The following is a 19,191-nucleotide window of genomic DNA, read 5'->3' on the forward strand; positions in this document are numbered from 1 at the left end:
TTTATAAACTTATGTAAACCTTTTCCCTTCCTTTCTCATTTTTTAAGATCTTGTAAACCGTGCCGAGCTCTACTTCCGTGGAGATGATGCGGTATATAAACTTAAGGTTTAGTTTAAATGAATTGGTTCATTGGATCTCTTATAATACACAGTTATTTCAGGTCCCAGTCCTGTGGTTCAACTTATAATCATGTGTCCTGCCCCCACCTACCTAAAACTAATTTTGATCAAAAGTCAAAAAACAAAAATCAAATTCTTCAAAATGCATATAATGTTCATCAGCTTGAAATGTCTTTCACAAGTTAAGTGTTGATATCTTGTTAGTCTTGTTTAGACTCCAGTTCTGGCAAGTGTCCATTATTCCCAACGCTCAATATGCTGTCACAAAATTGTTTCAATTGACTTAGTCTGCTTTGGGGGGAAATTTGCACAGCTGTTGCCATTCTGTAAAACACAATATACCACAAAAGCCCTGAAAACATAAAAAATACAAGAGAGTGGACTGCCGGTGGGGGCATTCAGCAGTGAGGATGTGGTTCTAGCTGCTCCCGACTCTCCCCTTGTGATCGGCTCTTAATCAGTGCAAAGTCACTGCCTAGTTACCAGGACTAGTGACAAAGGTTTGCTCCTCTTCTCTGTGGGACTTGGCTGTCCCAGTGATTGTGTGGTGATGAAATTATTGAAGAAAGCTCAGGCCAAACATCTAATGGGAGAATCTAAGATGGCAGAGGTTTCACTTTTGTCTCCTCCCAGTTCGGAGTGGGCATCTGAGATCACAGCGGAAGTTCGATTGGCTGTGGAACTTACTTTAGGCTGGCAGCTGCAGCAAATTCTTGATAAATTAGAAACAATGGATCAGTGCTTTATTGACCTTACTTCTGATTTGAAGGAGATGCAGGCAAGAGTCAGCACTATGGAGGACACGAGGATATACACCAGGATATACTTTTTATCCCAGGACAAGCAGGCAGCCTATTCTCACATATGGGTGACGTCATCAATGGAGCCCGGATGCGGAAGCTCACAAGCAAACTTGCTTCAAGAAACTAGAAGTTTCGAGTCGACCGCACTGCACATGCGCAAGTGCCTTCCCACCCAGCGTAGGGTGCATCTCCTCAGTTCTCAGTTTTCCACGGAGCCGAGAAGTCCGTCTTTGACTCTCTGCGTTTAACTTTGTTACTTCGTGCCTTCTCTACACCGCGGTTTGTGGGTTTTTTCTTCACGAATCGCTGTTTTTCTTTTATTTCTTTTTAAAAAAAAAAAATTAATTTCTTCTGTGCGGCTTCCGGGGCAGGCCTCTCGGCCGCAGCCCAGGGACTTTGATTTTGTGGCAGCTAGTTTTCCTCCTATGTCCCGGCCAGCAACGGGCTTCAAGAAGTGTAGCCTGTGCCAGCGTGTGATTTCCCTCATGGATCCACACTGTTGGTGCCTCAAGTGCCTTGGGCCTGACCATCAACTGAAGTCGTGCGAGCGCTGTGCTACTCTTCAACCTCGAGCCCTTAAACATCGTCGCATTTTAGTGGAGAAGCTCTTCGGGATGGATTCTTCCTCCTCTCCCTTGAATTTGAAGGTGGCCTCGACCTCACCTTCGACTGAGATTCCTCCTGCTTCTTCTGCTTTGACCTCGAGCCTCATCAGACCTTCTTCGTTTGCAGCACCTCTCTCCTCGACGACTTCTGCTGTATCTTCCCCTGTATTCTCAAGTCAGATAGCTCACAGAAAGTTCCAGCGGTGGTGCTTAAGGTGCCTAAGACTTCCAAGTCGAAGCACATTTCCACTGCCTCTGTGGAACCACCATCCAAAGTAGATGGTCCGGTTTCAGACACGGATCCATCCTTACCGGCTTCTTTCCAGACCATGTTGGAGAAGAAATTCATTCAGTTCCTTACTAATATGGGACTAAAGCTTCTTCCTCTCATCCAGCCTGGGCATTCTGCAGATTCCCGCGAGGTCTAGCCTCTTCCTTTGCCTCAGTCTGAGCTTGTACACTCTTTGCAGGGAGCAGAGCCTCTGCGAATGTCTGGTCTGGCATCTATGCATGTGAAGCAAGGAGCAGAATCTTTGCAAGTGCCTCGGCAAGCATCCTCACACTCTATACAAGGAGCAGAGTCTTTGGGAGTACATCGAGGTTCCTCTACCAAGCCTCTGGAGCTTCGATCCACAGCCTCCAATCCTATCCATTCTTTGGTAGCATCGGCTGCTTCTGTCTCCGAGGCGAAGTCTCCTCGATCTTCGAGATCTGCTTCCAAGCACCGTTCTCACCGATGATCAAGGCCTTCATCGAGGCATACTTCCAGGCATAGTTCTTCTTCTAAAGAACGTCCTTCTTCAACTAAGCCTTGATATACTCCTACTTCTACTAGACTGCCGACTCCTCTATCGAGGTCTCCACTTCAACACCTCGAGGATTCAGCGGTTTCAATTGCTTCGTCCAAGTCTCCATATTCTTTTGATGCCTTTTTTCCTGCCGAAGCTTCATCTTCGACGACCTCGAGTCCTTCTCGAGGCAAAGCATTGGCCTATCAGCTATCTTTTTCATCTTTTCTTCATCAGATGGCTGTTGACTTGGATCTTCAATTAGATGCTGGTTCCAAATACTCTAAGGAGTATATCGAAGTCATGCATCTTCCTCAACCTCTGGCAGAGTCACTTAAGCTTCCTATTCATAAGCTTTTGTCTCAGACTTTTGCCAGATGCCTGGAGACTCCTTATACCATTCCGGCTGTTCCAGGCAAATTGGACTCTAGATATAAAACTCTCCATCACAAAGGATTTGACAACTCACAGTTATCTCACCAATTCCTGCTTGTGGAGTCATCCTTAAAGAGGTCCCATCCTTCCAAGGTTTATCCAACTGTTCCTCCTGGAAGGGAAGGGAAAACTATGGACACATTCGGACGTCGCATCTATCAAAATTCTATGATGTTCTCTAAAGTCCTTAATTATAATTATAATTTTATTACTTATTTTGAGTTCCTCATTACTCTTTTACCTAAATTTTGAGTTATTTGGATACTCAAAAACACTTTGAATTTCAAGAAGTCATAGATTCTCTATCACAACTCAGATTACATCTCCTCCAGTCTTCTTATGATGCCTTCAAGTTGTCTGCCAGAGCGGCCGCTTGTTCTGTAGCAATGCGCCGCCTCGCTTGGCTTCGTACCATTGACATGGATCCTAACCTTCAGGACCGCTTGTCTAATATTCTTTGTTGCAGGCAATGACCTCTTTGATGAATCTATTGAGGCAGCCACCAAGAAATTGTCTGAACATGAAAAATCCTTCATCTATTGTCAGACCTAAGCCAAAGCCAGCTCCTGCTAAACCTGCACGCCCTACTCCAATTTACCAGAGTTGTTTTGCTCTGAGAGCGGCTCCTTACAATCGCCCTCCTCCTAAAAAGCAGCCGAATCAGAAGCAACAAAAACCTCAACCTTCTGCTGCACCTAAGGCTACACAGCCTTTTAGACTGTTTAAAACAGAGCATAACCTCCACCATTCTGTCTCTGTCTTTTCTTCCCCCTATAGGAGGTCGTCTCCATCATTTTACCACCGATGGATGACAATTATATCCGACCTCTGGGTGCTGACTATCATCAGGGAAGGATACTCTCTTCATTTCACTCAGGTTCCACCAGAGCTTCCTCCAAGAGAGTATCCTTCCAGTCCATCCCAGACCGCCCTTCTTCAGGAAACTCAAGCTCTGCTTTGTCCCCATGCCATCGAACCAGTTCCTTTGGAACAGCAGAATAGGGGGTTTTACTCCCGTTACTTCCTTGTTCCGAAGAAGACGGGCGATCTGCGACCCATTTTGGATCTCAGGGCTCTCAACAAATTTTTGGTCAAAGAAAAATTTTGAATGTTGTCCCTGGCATCCCTTTATCCCCTTCTTGAGCAGAAGGACTGGTTATTATCTCTGGATCTCAAGGAGGCCTACACTCGTATTCCCATTCATCCGGCCTGCCGTCAATATCTCAGATTTCAGGTGGGGAATCTGCATTTTCAATACAGAGTGATGCCATTCGGCCTGGCTTCATCTCCCAGAGTGTTCACCAAGTGCCTGGTAGTGGTAGCAGCAGCTCTAAGGAACCATGGTCTTCAGGTATTTCCCTATCTCGACGACTGGCTCAGATTCAACTTCTCAGGGGGTTATTGTAGCGACCCAACGGATTACCTGGTTTCTAAAAAGTTTGGGATTCGAAATCAATTTTCCCAAATCCCAACTTCAGCCCTCACAGAATCTACAATTCATAGGAGCTGTTCTGGACACTGTCCAACTCAGAGCATTCCTTCCTCAACAACGTCTGGAAGCTCTTCTTCAACTCTGTCATACAGTGTCTTCCCACTCTTCCATCTCAGCGAGATACATGATGGTACTACTAGGTCACATGGCCTCCACAGTACACATGACTCCTTTTGCCAGACTTCACCTCAGAATTCCTCAGTGGTCCCTGGCATCTCAATGGACGCAGGCTTGCAATCCACTTTCTTGACACAAAACAGTCACTCCTTCATTGAAGCAGTCTCTCCGTTGGTGGATGCTCTCTTCAGTCTCTCCAGAGGCTTGCTTTTCAACCCCCCATCAGAGGATTCTCACGACAGATTCTTCGACCTACGCTTGGGGCACTCATCTCGATGGTCTCCGTACACACGACCACTGGACCAGTACGGATCGTCAATGTCGCATCAATCTGTTGGAACTCAGTGCGATCTTCAAGGCTCTCAACGCTTTTCAACATCTTCACGACCAAGTAGTCCTCATTCGGACGGACAACCAAGTCACCATGTATTATGTCAACAAACAGGGAGGGACGGGATCTGCCTTCCTTTGTCAAGAAGCTCTGAAGGTTTGGGACTGGGCAATCCACCACAACACCTTCCTCAAAGCTGTCTACATTCAAGGGGTGAAGAATTGCTTGGCGGACAACTTGAGTCGTCTTCTGCAACCTCACGAATGGACACTCCATTCTTCACCTCTTCATCACATATTTTCACAGTGGGTAATGCCTCAGATAACCTCTTTGCAGCTTCCCACAACTATAAAGTGCCTCAGTTCTGCTCCAGGATATATTCTCCTCATCGCCTTGAGGCAGATACTTTTCTTCTGGATTGGACGAATCTCTTCCTCTATGCATTCCCTCCAATCCCTCTCATTCTCAAGACTCTGATCAAGTTTAAGAATGATCATGCCACCATGATTCTGATTGCTCCTCAGTGGCCGAGACAATCTTGGTACTCCCTTCAACTCAGCAGCAGGGAACCATACATTCTACCAGTTTTTCCTTCTCTGCTTAAACAGAGTCAGGGATCTCTGCTTCATCCCAACCTGCAGTCTCTACACCTGACAGCTTGGTACCTCTCAACATAACTCCTCTTCAGTTTACTCAGCCTGTCAGAGACATTTTAGAGGCTTCTAGGAAACCTACCACTAGACAATGCTACCACCAAAAATGGACTAGATTTTCTACGTGGTGTTTTTCTCATAATAAGGAGCCTCAACATTCCTCCTTATCTTCTGTTTTAGATTACCTTTTGTACTTATCTACTTCTGGCCTCAAGTCTACATCGATCCGAGTCCATCTCAGTGGAATTGCGGCTTTCCATCAGCCTATTGAAGGGAAACCCCTCTCTGCTCATCCGGTGGTTTGCAGATTCATGAAAGGACTTATCAATGTCAAACCTCCTCTCAAACCGCCTCCAATGGTTTGGGACTTCAATGTTGTTCTTGCTCAATTGATGAAGCCTTCATTTGAACCAATAGATACGGCTCATCTGAAGTATCTCACTTGGAAAGTGGTGTTTCTCATTGCCCTCACTTCTGCTTGAAGAGTCAGTGAGCTGCAAGCTTTAGTAGCTGATCCACCTTTCACTGTCTTCCATCATGACAAGGTGGTCCTTTGTACTCATCCTAAATTCCTACCTAAAGTGGTTTTAGAATCTCAACCAATCCATTGTTCTTCCAGTGTTCTTTCCAAAGCCTCATTCTCATCCTGGAGAATCAGCTCTTCATTCTCTGGACTGCAAACGTGCTTTGGCCTTCTATTTGGAACGCACCAAACCACACAGAACTGCTCCTCAACTTTTTGTCTCCTTCGATCCAAACAAGTTGGGACATCCGATCTTTAAGTGTACCATCTCCAACTGGATGGCTGCTTGTATCTCATTCTGCTATGCCCAGGCTGGATTACCCCTACACAGTAGAATCACAGCCCATAAAGTCAGAGCAATGGCAGCTTCAGTAACTTTCCTCAGATCCACTCCTATTGAGGAAATTTGCAAGGCTGCTACTTGGTCCTCGGTTCATACTTTCACTTCTCACTATTGTCTGGATGTTTTCTCCAGACGGGATGGACAGTTTGGCCAAAATTGATTACAAAATTTATTCTCCTAAATTGTCAACACTCTCACTGTCCCATTCTGGTTAGCTTAGAGGTCACCCATATGTGAGAATAGGCTGCCTGCTTATCCGGGGATAAAGCACAGTTACTTACCGTAACAGGTGTTATCCAAGGACAGCAGGCAGCTATTCTCACAACCCACCCACCTCCCCTGGTTGTCTTCTCTGCTAGCTATCTGAACTGAGGAGACACGCCCTACGCTGGGTGGGAAGGCACATGCGCGGTGCGGTCGACTCGAAACTTCTAGTTTCTTCAAGCAAGCCTGCTTGCGAGCTTCCGCATCCGGGCTCCATTGATGATGTCACCCATATGTGAGAATAGCTGCCTGCTGTCCCTGGATAACACCTGTTAAGGTAAGTAACTGTGCTATTTTTGCCCCTTGTGAAGGCGAACAATGGGGGTTGTTGGAGATCCTGATGTAGTTGTATGGTGTGCCAGTATTTCAAAATACAACCTTATATGCAAATATAGAAAGAAAATAAGGTAAAACATGTAACTCGATTAGATATTGATCTATGTTGTGGCATCAATAAGTATTTTCGTTCTGCCCGTCGTGCTCATTTGTAAACTTTTTTGATCACTTAAGGAGGGCAACCTTGATCAATAAATCTTTGATAAAGAACCTTAGCTTGATATTGAAATTCCTCAGTTGTCAAGCAGATACTTTTCAGTTGTAAAAATTGTTCCATGGGAATGTTGTGCCGAAGTTTAAGGGAATGACAAGTGTTGTAGTGAAGCAGTGTATTCCTATCAGTAGCTTTCTGATAGTGTATGAAAAGACAGAGCCCGTCCAAGTTACTACTACTACTACTATTTAACACTTCTATAGCGCTGAAGGGTGTATACAGCGCTGTACATTTTGACATTAAATAGACAGTCCCTGCTCGGAAGAGTTTGCAATCTAACTTTAATGGACAGACATGACATAGAGGTTTGGGGTTGTAGAACCCAAGGTGAGAAGAGTTAGGAGTTGAAAGCCACCTCAAAGAAGTGAGCTTTTTAATTTATACTTGAACACTGCCAGGGATGGAGCCCGCCTTAGGGATTCAAGCAGTTTGTGTTTGTTCCAGGCATATGGCGCAGTAAGACAGAAAGGACAGAGTCTGGCGTTGGCAGAGGAAGAGAAGGGCATGGATAGGAGGGACTTACCAGTTGAGTGGAGCTCACGGGGGGGAGGGAAAGCATAGGGGGAGAGAAGTGAAGCGAGATAATGAGGGGCGGTTGAGTGAATACATTTGTAGGGCAGTAAGAAGAGTTTGAATTATATTTGGAAATGGATGCAAAGCCAACGAAGTGACTTTAGGAAAGGGGTAATGTGAGAGGCTCTCACGGAATGAGTTGTGCAACCAAATTCTGGATGGATTGAAGGGGAGAAAGATGGCAGAGCAAAAGACCTGCGAGTAGTGAGTTGCAGTAATCTAAACGTGAGGTGAAGAGGGCGTGGATAAATTATCAGTAGATCCAGAAAACAAATCTGTTGAACATTCCAAACATATGTAAATTTGAGGAAAGATATAAGACTGGTTAGAATAAATAGTTTTTACAGAAGCTGTGATTCTAAATCTGCAACAAAATCCTTGTCCATAATAAAAAGTTATTAAAACTCCCCCCAAAATGGCAGAAGCTGCTATTGAATTTAAATAAACTACTGTTAAATGACATCATTTGTGTCTTGTCTGCCTTTGATGTGGCAACAAGTCTTGTCTGCTGGTCAGACTCCTACCATCTGCAACTTCCTTCCATCATGTGCCCAGCTGTTCAAGCATCTTAATGTTGCCAGCAACAATGGATCAATCTATTGCAGTATCAAGGAGCATTTCTAACATTTAATAGACACTTATTTTCCTATTCATTTATTTCTCAGGTTCTCTTCTGCACCCATGTTTGAAAAACAATCCAGTTACCTTCCCAGATGATGTAAAAACATAGACACCTGAATCTTTGGGAAGGCTGTACCAAAAGCAGATCAAAATGGAAGGCTCTATTTGTGATTTATAAACAGTTGTATCGAATATTGTCCCTTCTTATACTTTAATAAAAAAATTTTAAATATAAAATCATAAGTGTTCAAGGGTTGTGCAAATGAGGACAGAGTCTGCAGGGACGGGGACAGAGACTTAGCCTATGGTGATGGGGACAGAGACAAACTGTGTCTCCGTTTAATTCTTTAACTGGTATGAAGTTGTAAATGCAAGTATTAACTTCTCTGGCCCTTTGCACACTTTTATTTTCCTGTTAGGCTGTTCAGCAAGTTGTTTCAAATCTGTTAATTGCCTGGATTGAGCTGAGATCAGAAAACTCCCCAGATATTCAGTCCTTCTCACATGAGCGACTGCTGAAGAAATTTGTTGTCCCCCTTGGTGATGAATTGGTAGCATTTCAAAATGCTTACCTTAAGGTGCGTAAAATATTTCAATCTTTAAAAGGAGGAGGAAAGAAGTAGAAAGTAAATGTTGATGTGGATTAAATCAAACTGTGCTGTTGCATGTAATGGGGGGGGGGGAGAGGTGATGTTTTTATAACTGTGTTGTATTAAACAGACCCATTTTTATGAACCTTCAGCTGGCTTTACAGAAGCTGCAGAAAAGACTCTTGAAGGTCAGGCGTTTTGAGTCTTCTCAGATAGTGCTACTGTAGTGGCCTATGTCAATCAGGCCGACACCAAGAGTGCCAACTGTATGGACTGTCAACTTCCTTACTTACACAAACCAATCCAAAAAAGAGTAGAGTAGTCCAGGACCCAACATGGTCTGTGTTTCAGGAAATAATGCCTGCCTTGGGAGTCCATATGTATTCTCTGCATCATTTAAAATGAATTGCTGTTCTATAAAATCATGAAGGAGCAGTGAAGACCAGACCTTCAAGCTGAAAATAATGCTTTAATGGCAACCATGTAAACCGGACCCCAGTGCTAACAAACTGGGCAATACAATAACCCAATTACATTTATCCATTGAATATATTGGGGCATGCTAGGGAGGTAAAATTCTTTGACATCAGGATTGCTTTATGGTGCAACTGGTTTAGGAACCAACAAGAGGTGAGGCGAGGCAGTTCTAGACCTAGTCCTTAGTGGAACTCATGATTTGGTGAAGTAGGTAACGGTGTTGGGGCCACTTGATAACAGTGCGGAGGGATTTCAGGAAGTCTCTGTGGAAGGAGTTCCTTTTATCTTTTAGTTGCAGTCTCTCCAGGAAATAACGTCATGCTTTGATAAACCCCTGTCAAGCAGAGTCTGACTTTGGGGTGCTTGGTAGAGAATGACATGGTGACAAAATTTATTGCCGTTCCTATCCATGCGGATAACTGCGGGAAGCCATCCCATGTAATCCCAACCTCAGTCCTACACCAGCATTTTTCAATGGAAGGCTTGAGGGTCAGTGATTGTGCCCATTATACTCTGATCCTTTCTTCCCTTTCTCCTTAAAGAATGACATGGAAATGGTTTCTGGGAACGGTGATGAATTTTGTCACTGTGTCATTCTCTAGCTGGCTCTTGACCTAAGAGCATTGGTCTGGAGGTTACAAGCTCAATTTGTCTTAGGTTGGCTAATCAGCTGCTGGGGAGGAGGCTCTGACCTCATTCTTGCTTTCTCAATGGTGGAGGAATGGGGCACAAGGAATAACTCCTCTGAGGAGATAACCCTAAAAGGGAGAGAGCTCTCTTCAGGCAAGAGTGAGGAGCAGTTGGCAACTTCTAATCTAATCTGGAATTTCTGAGTCGCACTATGTCCAGAACTGATTCAAGGCGACTTAAAATTTGAGAATTATAGGTACACAAATTAGTGCATTGCGAATGGAATAGGGGAAGATACAGTTCTATTGTGGGAAGGAATAGATCATATTTTGAATGGTACAGAGATAGGTACAGTAGACTCTCAGTTAACCAGCACTCATGGGGATTGGTAGATGCCGGATAAATATAGTTTCTGGTTGATTGAGAGTTACTATGTATAGCCTCAAAATTAGGCTGTTTAAGAATAGGACTGTGAGTGGAAATAAATATATATCTTTTTTTTTTTTTTTCTTAAGTCTAATTTTCTGTTACCTATAGGTACTAGAAGCATTTGCTGTCCATTTGATTCAGCATAATGTTTTGTCTCGGAGAGATATTCCCAATCTGACAAAATACCAGATAATTCTGGAAAGAGATCAGTTTAGGAAAAACCCACCGATACATATCAAGGTAAGTCTAGTATGCATCAGTCTATGTGCATGTATGTATATTGTATATGTGTGTATATTATCTCTCTCTCTCTCTACACATGCGTTATACAGGTCCCATTCCTTACATGTCCCTTACATATATACACACACACACACAGCATACTGTATAATAAAAAATACAATGTTAAAGATGAAATTGTGGAGTCTCTGTGTAATTATAGTAAACTGCTTTGTAACCACAGAAAGGTGGTATATCAAATCTCAACCCTTTTCCCTCCTTCCTTATATGCAAAGTAAAATAAAGGGACCAGGAATGTCATCAAGTTGTGTTCCTGTTGTTAAGAATAGTCTTGTCTTTATTTGGATATGTTGTTGAGACATGAGGTGAGGGATGAGTTTTTGATGATGGGGAGATGGGTGGTAAGTTAATATTCAGAATCTAGGGCTTTGTGAGAATAAATGGAGGGAATTCTGGGTTTTTCTCTCTGGCTCAGGGTACTAGGCAGGGGTGTCTGCTGTTGCCCCGATGATGGAACCTTTTGCAGTGGCAGTATGTGAAAAAACAATCTAGACTGCTTCAAAGGCCTTCTTAAGAGCCATTTATTTAAAGAAGCTTTCAATATCTAAACCTTTCTCAGGCCTCCTCCCCATCATTCTGTCCAAAGAAACAATTTGCAGCGTTCTCCTTCCTCTTGTCCTTTCCTTAATTGTTCTCTATCCTATATCAAGTATTTCCTCCCCATCTACCTATTATTTCGTTAGTCTAATCTAGTATGTCTTTTATTAGTTACGCCATTTGGTTAAAGTTGTTTTATCTTCTTTTTTATTATATTTGTATTGTTGTTGGCGTTTTTTTACTTTTTTTCCCCCCCCCCCCTTTATATTTTATCTGTAAACTAGCTTAGAAGTTTGATAAGCGACAGAATCAAATTTTAATAAAAACTTGAGAACCCAGAGATTGGGGGTGTTCTGGTAGGGGCACAAGAATATAAGATTAGTTTGTTTGCTGACAATGTACTGCTAACCAGTGTTCCCTCTAAGCGGGCGGGTGTTGTGAGCAAACTTTTTTCACCGTGAGCCAAAAATATCGGGCGCCAGCAAGTTATGAGCCAACTCGCCCGATTCTCCTCTCGCCGCCCTGCCATCTGCCGTACGCCTCTTCCGATCGTGCGCTGTGACGAGAAACGTGTGCGCTGCGATGTAATATTTTGTGCGCCAGCGCACGCCAGCGCAGCTTAGCGGGAACACTGGTTCAAATGGTTTTATTTATTTCCCCAAATTTATTTTTGTTATACGCATTGAAAATATTTGATATTGCGTTTAAATCAAAATCTCAATAAACTTGAAACGAGTGCCCGTGAGATTGTGGGAGGGTTAAATACTCAAAACTTAGAAGTTTTTGCTACGCCAGCTTTCTGGTATCTTTACATACAGTGGCGTACCTAGCATATGTAACATCCGGGGCCCATCATTTTTTGGCACCCCCCCCCATCTGTAAGAAAAACATGATTTTTAGTAACAAACCACACGTCACACATGAGTACCTAGGAAAAGGCAGCATCTTACATATTGCAGTGAGCAGTACATCAATACACCCATTGTAAAACTAAACAAGCCAGACCAGCACAGATCAATCCTACACCGTCAATCCTAACAGAAAACCATGTCTTTCGAACACACAGAACACAGAAAACACCTTCGCCTAGTAAGGAATATGTAATCACAAACTAACCCCTCCCTCTTTTACAAAACTGTAGTGTGGATTTTAGCTACGGAGGTAACAGCTCTGATGCTCATAAAATTCTGAGCATCAGAGCCGCTACCACCAAGGCTGGTGCTAAAAACGCTTCACAGTTTTGTAAAAGGGGGGATAAAATAAAAATACATAGACAAAGGTTAAATTGAACCAGCAAGAAGCTGGACTCTGCATACAATGCTTCACAGAAACAGTGACACATGTCTCCTAAAGCAATAAATAAATAGAAATTTTTTTCTACCTTTGTCTTCTGTGGTTTCTCCTTTCCTCATCTTCTTGTAACTCTCTTCCTTCCATCCACTGTCTGCCGTCTCTCTTCCCCTATATGGCATCTTCTCTCCTTCTATGCCCCTTCCAGAAACTGTATGCCTCCCCCTTCCATCTCTCCTTTCACCCCATTGGTCTGGCATCTCTCTCCTCGCCTTCCCTCTCCCACACCTCTCCTCATAGTCTGGTATCTCCCCTTCCCTGATTCTCTGGCATCTCTCTCCTTTCCTTTTCTTCCATCTTTCGCTCCCCCTCCATGCTCTCACATCTCCCCCTTCCTTTTCCCTTAGACTGGCATACCTTCCTCCTACGCTCCAAGCCCTGGCATCTCCTTTAATTCCCTCCCTCATCTTCCTTCTCCCTCCAGCTGGGTACCGCAACACTCTTCCCTGCAGCTCTGCACTTCCCCACAATTGCCATGCTTCGGTTCCTCTTCTTCCTTCCTTCCTCCCCCCCCCCCCGCGGGACCCTGCGGCACCATCAACTCTTACTCCCTCTAATGTCGGCCCTGCAGCTCCAGACTTCCTCGCACCTTCTCCCCTCCCCCTTTGGATCGCTATTATTTTAAATGTTATAGCCGCGGAGCTGTATCCATCAGTGGAGATGTCTAACCTCGGCCTGCCCCGGAACTCTTACTGCAACAGTGACTTCCTGTTCCTGCCTAGACGGGCGGCTGCGGCAGTAAGAGTTCCGGGGCAGGCCGAGGTTAGACATCTCCACTGATGGATACAGCTCCGCGGCTATAACATTTAAAATAATAGCGATCCAAAGGGGGAGGGGAGAAGGTGCGAGGAAGTCTGGAGCTGCAGGGCCGACATTAGAGGGAGTAAGAGTTGATGGTGCCGCAGGGTCCCGCGGGGGGGGGGGGGGGGAGGAAGGAAGGAAGAAGAGGAACCGAAGCATGGCAATTGTGGGGAAGTGCAATCCCCCCAATGCGTCCCCTTACCTTACCGACGCGTGTGTGCGCTGTGAAGAGAAACTTTGCGCTGCGATGTAATATTTTGTGCGCGAGCGCAGGCCAACGCAGCTTAGCGGGAACACTGCTGCTAACCCTAAAACTGGGGCTTTTAATATATCCTTGCAGGCCACGGTGGTGGGCCTACTGCGTTCTTCCTTCCCTTTTTAACAGGTTTGTGGGAAGATATGATATTTAGGTTTGTGGCTAACAGCAAGGGGAGACATCTTTGAGGGAAACCATCCAAAACTGCTTTGAGTGGTTAGAGCAGGTCTAGTGAGATGGTCTCTGCTTTTCATGACAATCAGTCAGTGGGCCTTCTATCCTTCTTCAGCAGGGGTGTCAAATTCCTGACCGCGGGCCAAGTTTAGCCCACAGGGTAATTAAATTTGGCCTGTGAGAAAATACCCTTTCTGTTCCTTCCCTTCCTCCCTCCCATTGTCCACTATCTCTCTCCTGGCTTCCCGGTCTCACCTTCAAAGCAGCCTGCAGAGGATCACCGGTCGGCTGTAGCAATCCTAGCAGGCTACTGTAGCATCTGCAGCACATTCCCTCTGCCGCGGTCCCGTACGTCAGAGGAGGGGTGGGACTGTGGCAGAGGGAACGTGCTGCGGAAACTGACGGAAGCCTGCTAGGATCGCTACAGCTGATCGGCGATCCTCTGCAGGCTGCTTTGAAGGTGAGACCGGGAAGCCAGAGGACGCTAGAAGAAGGGGGGAAAACATGCAGGCCTTCGGGGGGAGGGGGTGGGCCCTGGTGTAGAAGTACACGGAGGAATGGAAGGGGGGTCCAAAGAGATGTGCATATGTCAGACTGAGGGTGGGGAAGAAAAGGAAGAAATAATGGGTCTAAAAACAGAGGAGAGGGAGAGAGATGGTGGACAATGGGATGGAAGGAGGGAAGGAACAGAAAAAGAGAGAAGTTGGACACAAGGGATAGTGTGAAGGGGGAGATAGAAATACTGGATAGGAGGATAGTTGGGAAGAGAAAGGGAGAGATGGTGGACCCTGGGGTGGTGGGGAAGGAGGGAGAGATACTGAATGAAAGGGTAGTTGAGAGATGGTGGATTTGGTGATGGTGGAGTCCATCTCTGCGGGGACAGAGACAAAAAAAGGAAAGATGTCAGACTTCCGGGGGAGGGAAGGGAAACGGAAGGGGAGGACTGAGATAGAAGATGGATGTTTAGCATGGAGAAAGACGAAAACGGCAAATTGTCAGCGAGTTATCAGAAGACAACCAGAACCTGGGACCAACATGATTTGAATAATTACCAGACAATAAAAGGTATAATTTTATTTCCTATTTTGTGATTACAATATGTCAGATTTGAAATGTGTACCCTGTCAGAGCTGGTGTTAGATAGCAAGTGTGAACTAGGACCTAAAAGAGAGGAAAAGTCTTTCTTATTTATTTTGTTTACACCACAGAGCCAGCATGGGGTTGGAGAGATTGTAACCCTATACTTCTACTAAGACTAAGTAGCTTAATAAAAAATTTGGCCCATGACTTAGCCTGTGTTTTAGATTTCAGCTCCTTAAGTGATTTGAGTTTTGACACCCCTGTTCCACAGGGAGGATTTCAGGGATCAGTATTCTTCCTAGGAATTGTATGACCTCGCTAGCTCGTGGTAGAAACCTCTACTGTAGCTTTGTAAATCGTCTCTCTTTCAGAGAAAATATTTGCAGTTCAGGAAATTGCTTAAGGTTATATTGTTTGGGGATAATTTGGGACAATAGTGTGGCCATTTTATTGATCTTGATTTTTATGATTTCACTGTATAGATTTTGGTGGCTGTTTTTGTAACGTGTTTTATTCTTTGCAATCTGCTGTTATACTTTGTGAAGAGCTGACTATTAAGGGCTCCCTTTACGAAGCTGCGTTTGGGCATTAACGTGCGGAATAGTGCGCGCTATATTGCCGTGCGCTAGACGTTAACACCAGCATTGAGCTGGCATTAGTTCTAGCCACGTAGTGCGCAGTAATATCCTTCTTGCGCTAAAAACGCTAGCACACCTTAGTAAAAGGAGCCCTAAATCAATGAATCTAATAAAAAAATTTAAATTATAAGCATGAGTTTTGCTTAATAAATCACCAGTGAAAGCAGGTTTGTTAAATTTGTTTTAGTTACTGAGTTCTAATATTAGATGTAGAATAAAGTATTAAAAAAATTCCTGCATAAAAGATAGTCTAATCTATGCAGATTGTATACTTTATTTCTTCAAAATCATTCTATTTTTCAATTTATCTACAGCTCCTAACTTTAAATAAATAATTTTCATTTTCTTTGCACTTTGGTAACTTCAGTGATTTTCTTGTTCTCTTCACAGGGAGCTCAACAGGGTATGGTTGAAGGTGTCTTTGCTGTCTGTATTAGTTTGTATCATGGTTATGAACTATTAATGCAAATGGGAACACGATCTTTATTTATCTATCTTCGTGCAATTATGGATGGATCAAAAGGTAGGTGTTAATTTTGAAATTATTTCAGTAGTGTAGCATATATCTGACCTCCTATGTGTTGATAATCTGGACAAAATTACACATGACGCATATTGGGAATGGAAAAAAAGACTGCAGCTTTTATTTATACTGTGTGATTAAATATTCTTTACCAATACCTTAACCCATGCTGACTTCTAATATTGAGTTACCTAATCCTGTTGTGCTAGGCAACATGAGCCTTGGTTAGACCTGCCTCATTCGATGCTAGGCTCAACCCCTGGATCCTGACCCCCAAGTCCAAGCCTTGGGGGGGTGAGGGGAGAGGACTATACAGACAGGTATTTGTGCCATCATCTACTATGTTGTTATAACTGCTAATATGTTACACTAAATGGTTTCTGATCATTAAACAAAATGTAATGTTACACAAATACTTTTTTACAGAAAGGGTGGTAGATGTGTGGAATAGTCTCCCGGAAGATGTGGTGGAGACAGAGACTGTCTGAATTCAAAAAAGCATGGGATAGGCACATGGGATCTCTTAGAGAGAGGAAGAAATAATGGTTACTGCGAATGGGCAGACTAGGTGGGTTTATTGATCTCTATATTTCTACTAGTGCTGCCTGATTCAGGGAAAAAGTTTTTGATTCGATTCAGCCTATTGAATCGATTTTTCAATTCAATTTTGCTGCCCAATTGGTTGTGTTTGTTTATTTTTTTCAAATGTCCTGGCGGGCTTATTTTGTAGCCTCTTCTCCCACTCCACCCCCTTTGTCCTCTCCTAACCACACTGGCGCTGTGGTGTAAACAAAATAAACAAAAAAAACATGTCCTCTCTCTGTTAGGTCTTAGCTCACATTTGTTGTCTAATACTAGCTCTGTCAGTATATACATGTCAAATTTGACATTTTGAAATAAGAAAACAGAAAATAAAATTATTTTTTCTACCTTTGTTGTCTGGTCATTATTCAAATTATTTTGGTCCCAGGCTCTGGTTTCTGTTTGGCTTCTGTTAACTCGCTTGCCAGGGTCTCCTGCCCATTTGATGTTTTCTTCTTTCTCTGGGCTCACCATCCATCTTCCTCTTCTGTCCTCCCCTTCCATCCCCGGAGGTCTGGTAGCTCTCCTTTTTCTTTTCTTTCTTTTTTTGTTTCCCGCAGTCCTATCCATTATTTCTATCCCCCTCCCTCCACACCATCCCTTGGGTTCAACTTCTCTCCCTTTCTTTTCCCTCCCTCCCACCATTCCAATGTCCACCATCTCTCTCCCTCTCCTCTGTTTTTAGACACCTTATTCCTTCCCCTACCCCCTCAGTCCGGCATATGCCCCTTTCTTTGGACCGAGGGCCCTCTCCCTGAAGGCCGGCATGTTTCCCCCTTCTCTCCACAGTTGTCCGGCTTCCCCCTGGCCTCCCGATCTCGCTTTCAAAACTAATTATGGTCAGTAGAGGATTCCCAGTGATGTTGCGATTCTAGCAGGCTGCCGTTGGCCTCCACTGCACATTCCTTCTGTGGTCCCTTCCCTCTTCTGACGTCATGTCCTGGTCTGGGACGTCATGTTTTGGTCTGGGATGGACCATGGCAGAGGGAGCGTGCAGCAGAGGCCAACAGCAGATTAAGGAGGAAGATTGCAACAGTAGTGTGAGATCTTATGATGTAGGCCACTTGCAAATTATGTGTGTCATCTTTGTACTGAGCCAAACTGAGTTTTGGTGGGCTGGTCCTAGCTTATAGGCTGTACTTTTCTTTCTTCTGCTTTAAGATATCACTGCTCTTGCTTGGGAGTAATATAAGCAGTCGTATGAGGTGAAATAAGTAGACTGATTCTATTGTCCGAAGGCTCAGAAGAGGTTCTTTGAATGCCTCAACCTAGAGCATTTACTGGAGATTGGACTCAGGCCGCCAAACTATGCAATATAGTGAGAGACGGCAATTCACCCGATAGTATGACACAGGACCTACATTTGTTGGAGCTTTGGTCCTCGACCTGGCAGCTGGGCTTCAACGCTAAGAAATGCAAGATCATGCACCTCAGCAGCAGAAATCTGTGCAGAACTTACACCTTGAATGGTGAGACCTTAGCTAGAACTTCAACAGAACAAGACTTGGGAGTGATCATCAGCGCAGACATGAAAACTGCTGATCATGTGGAGAAGGCTTCATCTAAGGCAAGACAGTTGTTAGGTTGCATCCGCAGGAGTTTCGTCAGCCGGAAGCCTGAAGTCATAATGCCATTATACAGAATCATGGTGAGACCTCATTTGGAATACTGTGTGCAATTCTGGAGGACACACTACCGAAAAGATGTGCTGAGAGTAGAGTCGGTGCAACGGATGGCCACCAGGATGGTCTCAGGGCTCAAGGATCTATCGTACGAGGAAAGGCTGAAAAATTTGCGGCTGTACTCACACGAGGAACGTAGGGAGAGAGGAGACATGATCGAGACGTTTAAGTATATTACCGGCCATATCGAGATGGAAGAAGAGATTCTCTTTCTCAAAGGACCTTCAGCCACAAGAGGGCATCTGCTCAAACTCAGGGGCGGGAAATTTCATGGCGACACCAGGAAATATTTCTTCACTGAGAGAGTGGTTGGTCCTTGGAACGAGCTCCCGGTGCAGGTGATTGAGGCAAACAGCGTGCAAGAATTTAAGAGCAAATGGGATGCCCATGCGGGATCCTTTAGAGGGTTAAGCCAAGGGAACCTGTCACCAGGAGTGGGATCTCTAGGATAGTAGACTTGGGGGCAGACCTGATAGGCTATGGCCCTTATCTGCCGTCATCTTCTATGTTTCTATGTTTCTCCATGCATGCTATAAGCTTTTGCCTTTAATTGTAGCCTTTTACCTGAACAGCCAGTCAGCTTTGAGGCATGACCCAGAGCACTCAACTTGCCAGGCTCAAAGTTTCTCATGAAGCTGGAATACGTGTGGATGTTGGGAGAGAGTCAAGGATTCTTCCATGAGGTTATAGGATTACTGCATCCTTGGACTTGATAGCATCACAGGCTTCCACTCCCAGCATCCATTTGTGCCACCCTGCAAACATTCCCTATCAAGTACAATGACAAGTGCACCTGGGTCCCAATGTATCAGTATTCAGAGCTGGGAAAATACTGGAGTGATTGTAGCTTGTGGCCTCTCCAGCACCACTGAAAGCATGGGAGGGGGCCCTCTCAAATTCCATATCCCACCAGTGCTGGGCCGA

At 44.4% G+C, this 19,191-nt stretch overlaps 1 protein-coding gene across 3 annotated transcripts in view; it reads left to right on the forward strand.

The window, feature by feature from the left end:
* The window catches only part of FANCM (FA complementation group M), a 137,024-nt gene that overhangs the window by 15,988 nt on the left and 101,845 nt on the right, over positions 1-19,191 (forward strand). For all 3 annotated transcript variants that reach the window (XM_033951616.1, XM_033951615.1, XM_033951618.1), the window contains exons 4-6: positions 8,638-8,796; positions 10,453-10,584; positions 15,871-16,003. In XM_033951616.1, coding sequence (XP_033807507.1) covers positions 8,638-8,796; positions 10,453-10,584; positions 15,871-16,003 — 424 coding nt within the window. The remainder of the gene's footprint in view (positions 1-8,637; positions 8,797-10,452; positions 10,585-15,870; positions 16,004-19,191) is intronic.

This window comes from Geotrypetes seraphini, chromosome 7, assembly GCF_902459505.1.
Source record: "Geotrypetes seraphini chromosome 7, aGeoSer1.1, whole genome shotgun sequence".
Lineage (NCBI taxonomy): Eukaryota > Metazoa > Chordata > Amphibia > Gymnophiona > Dermophiidae > Geotrypetes > Geotrypetes seraphini.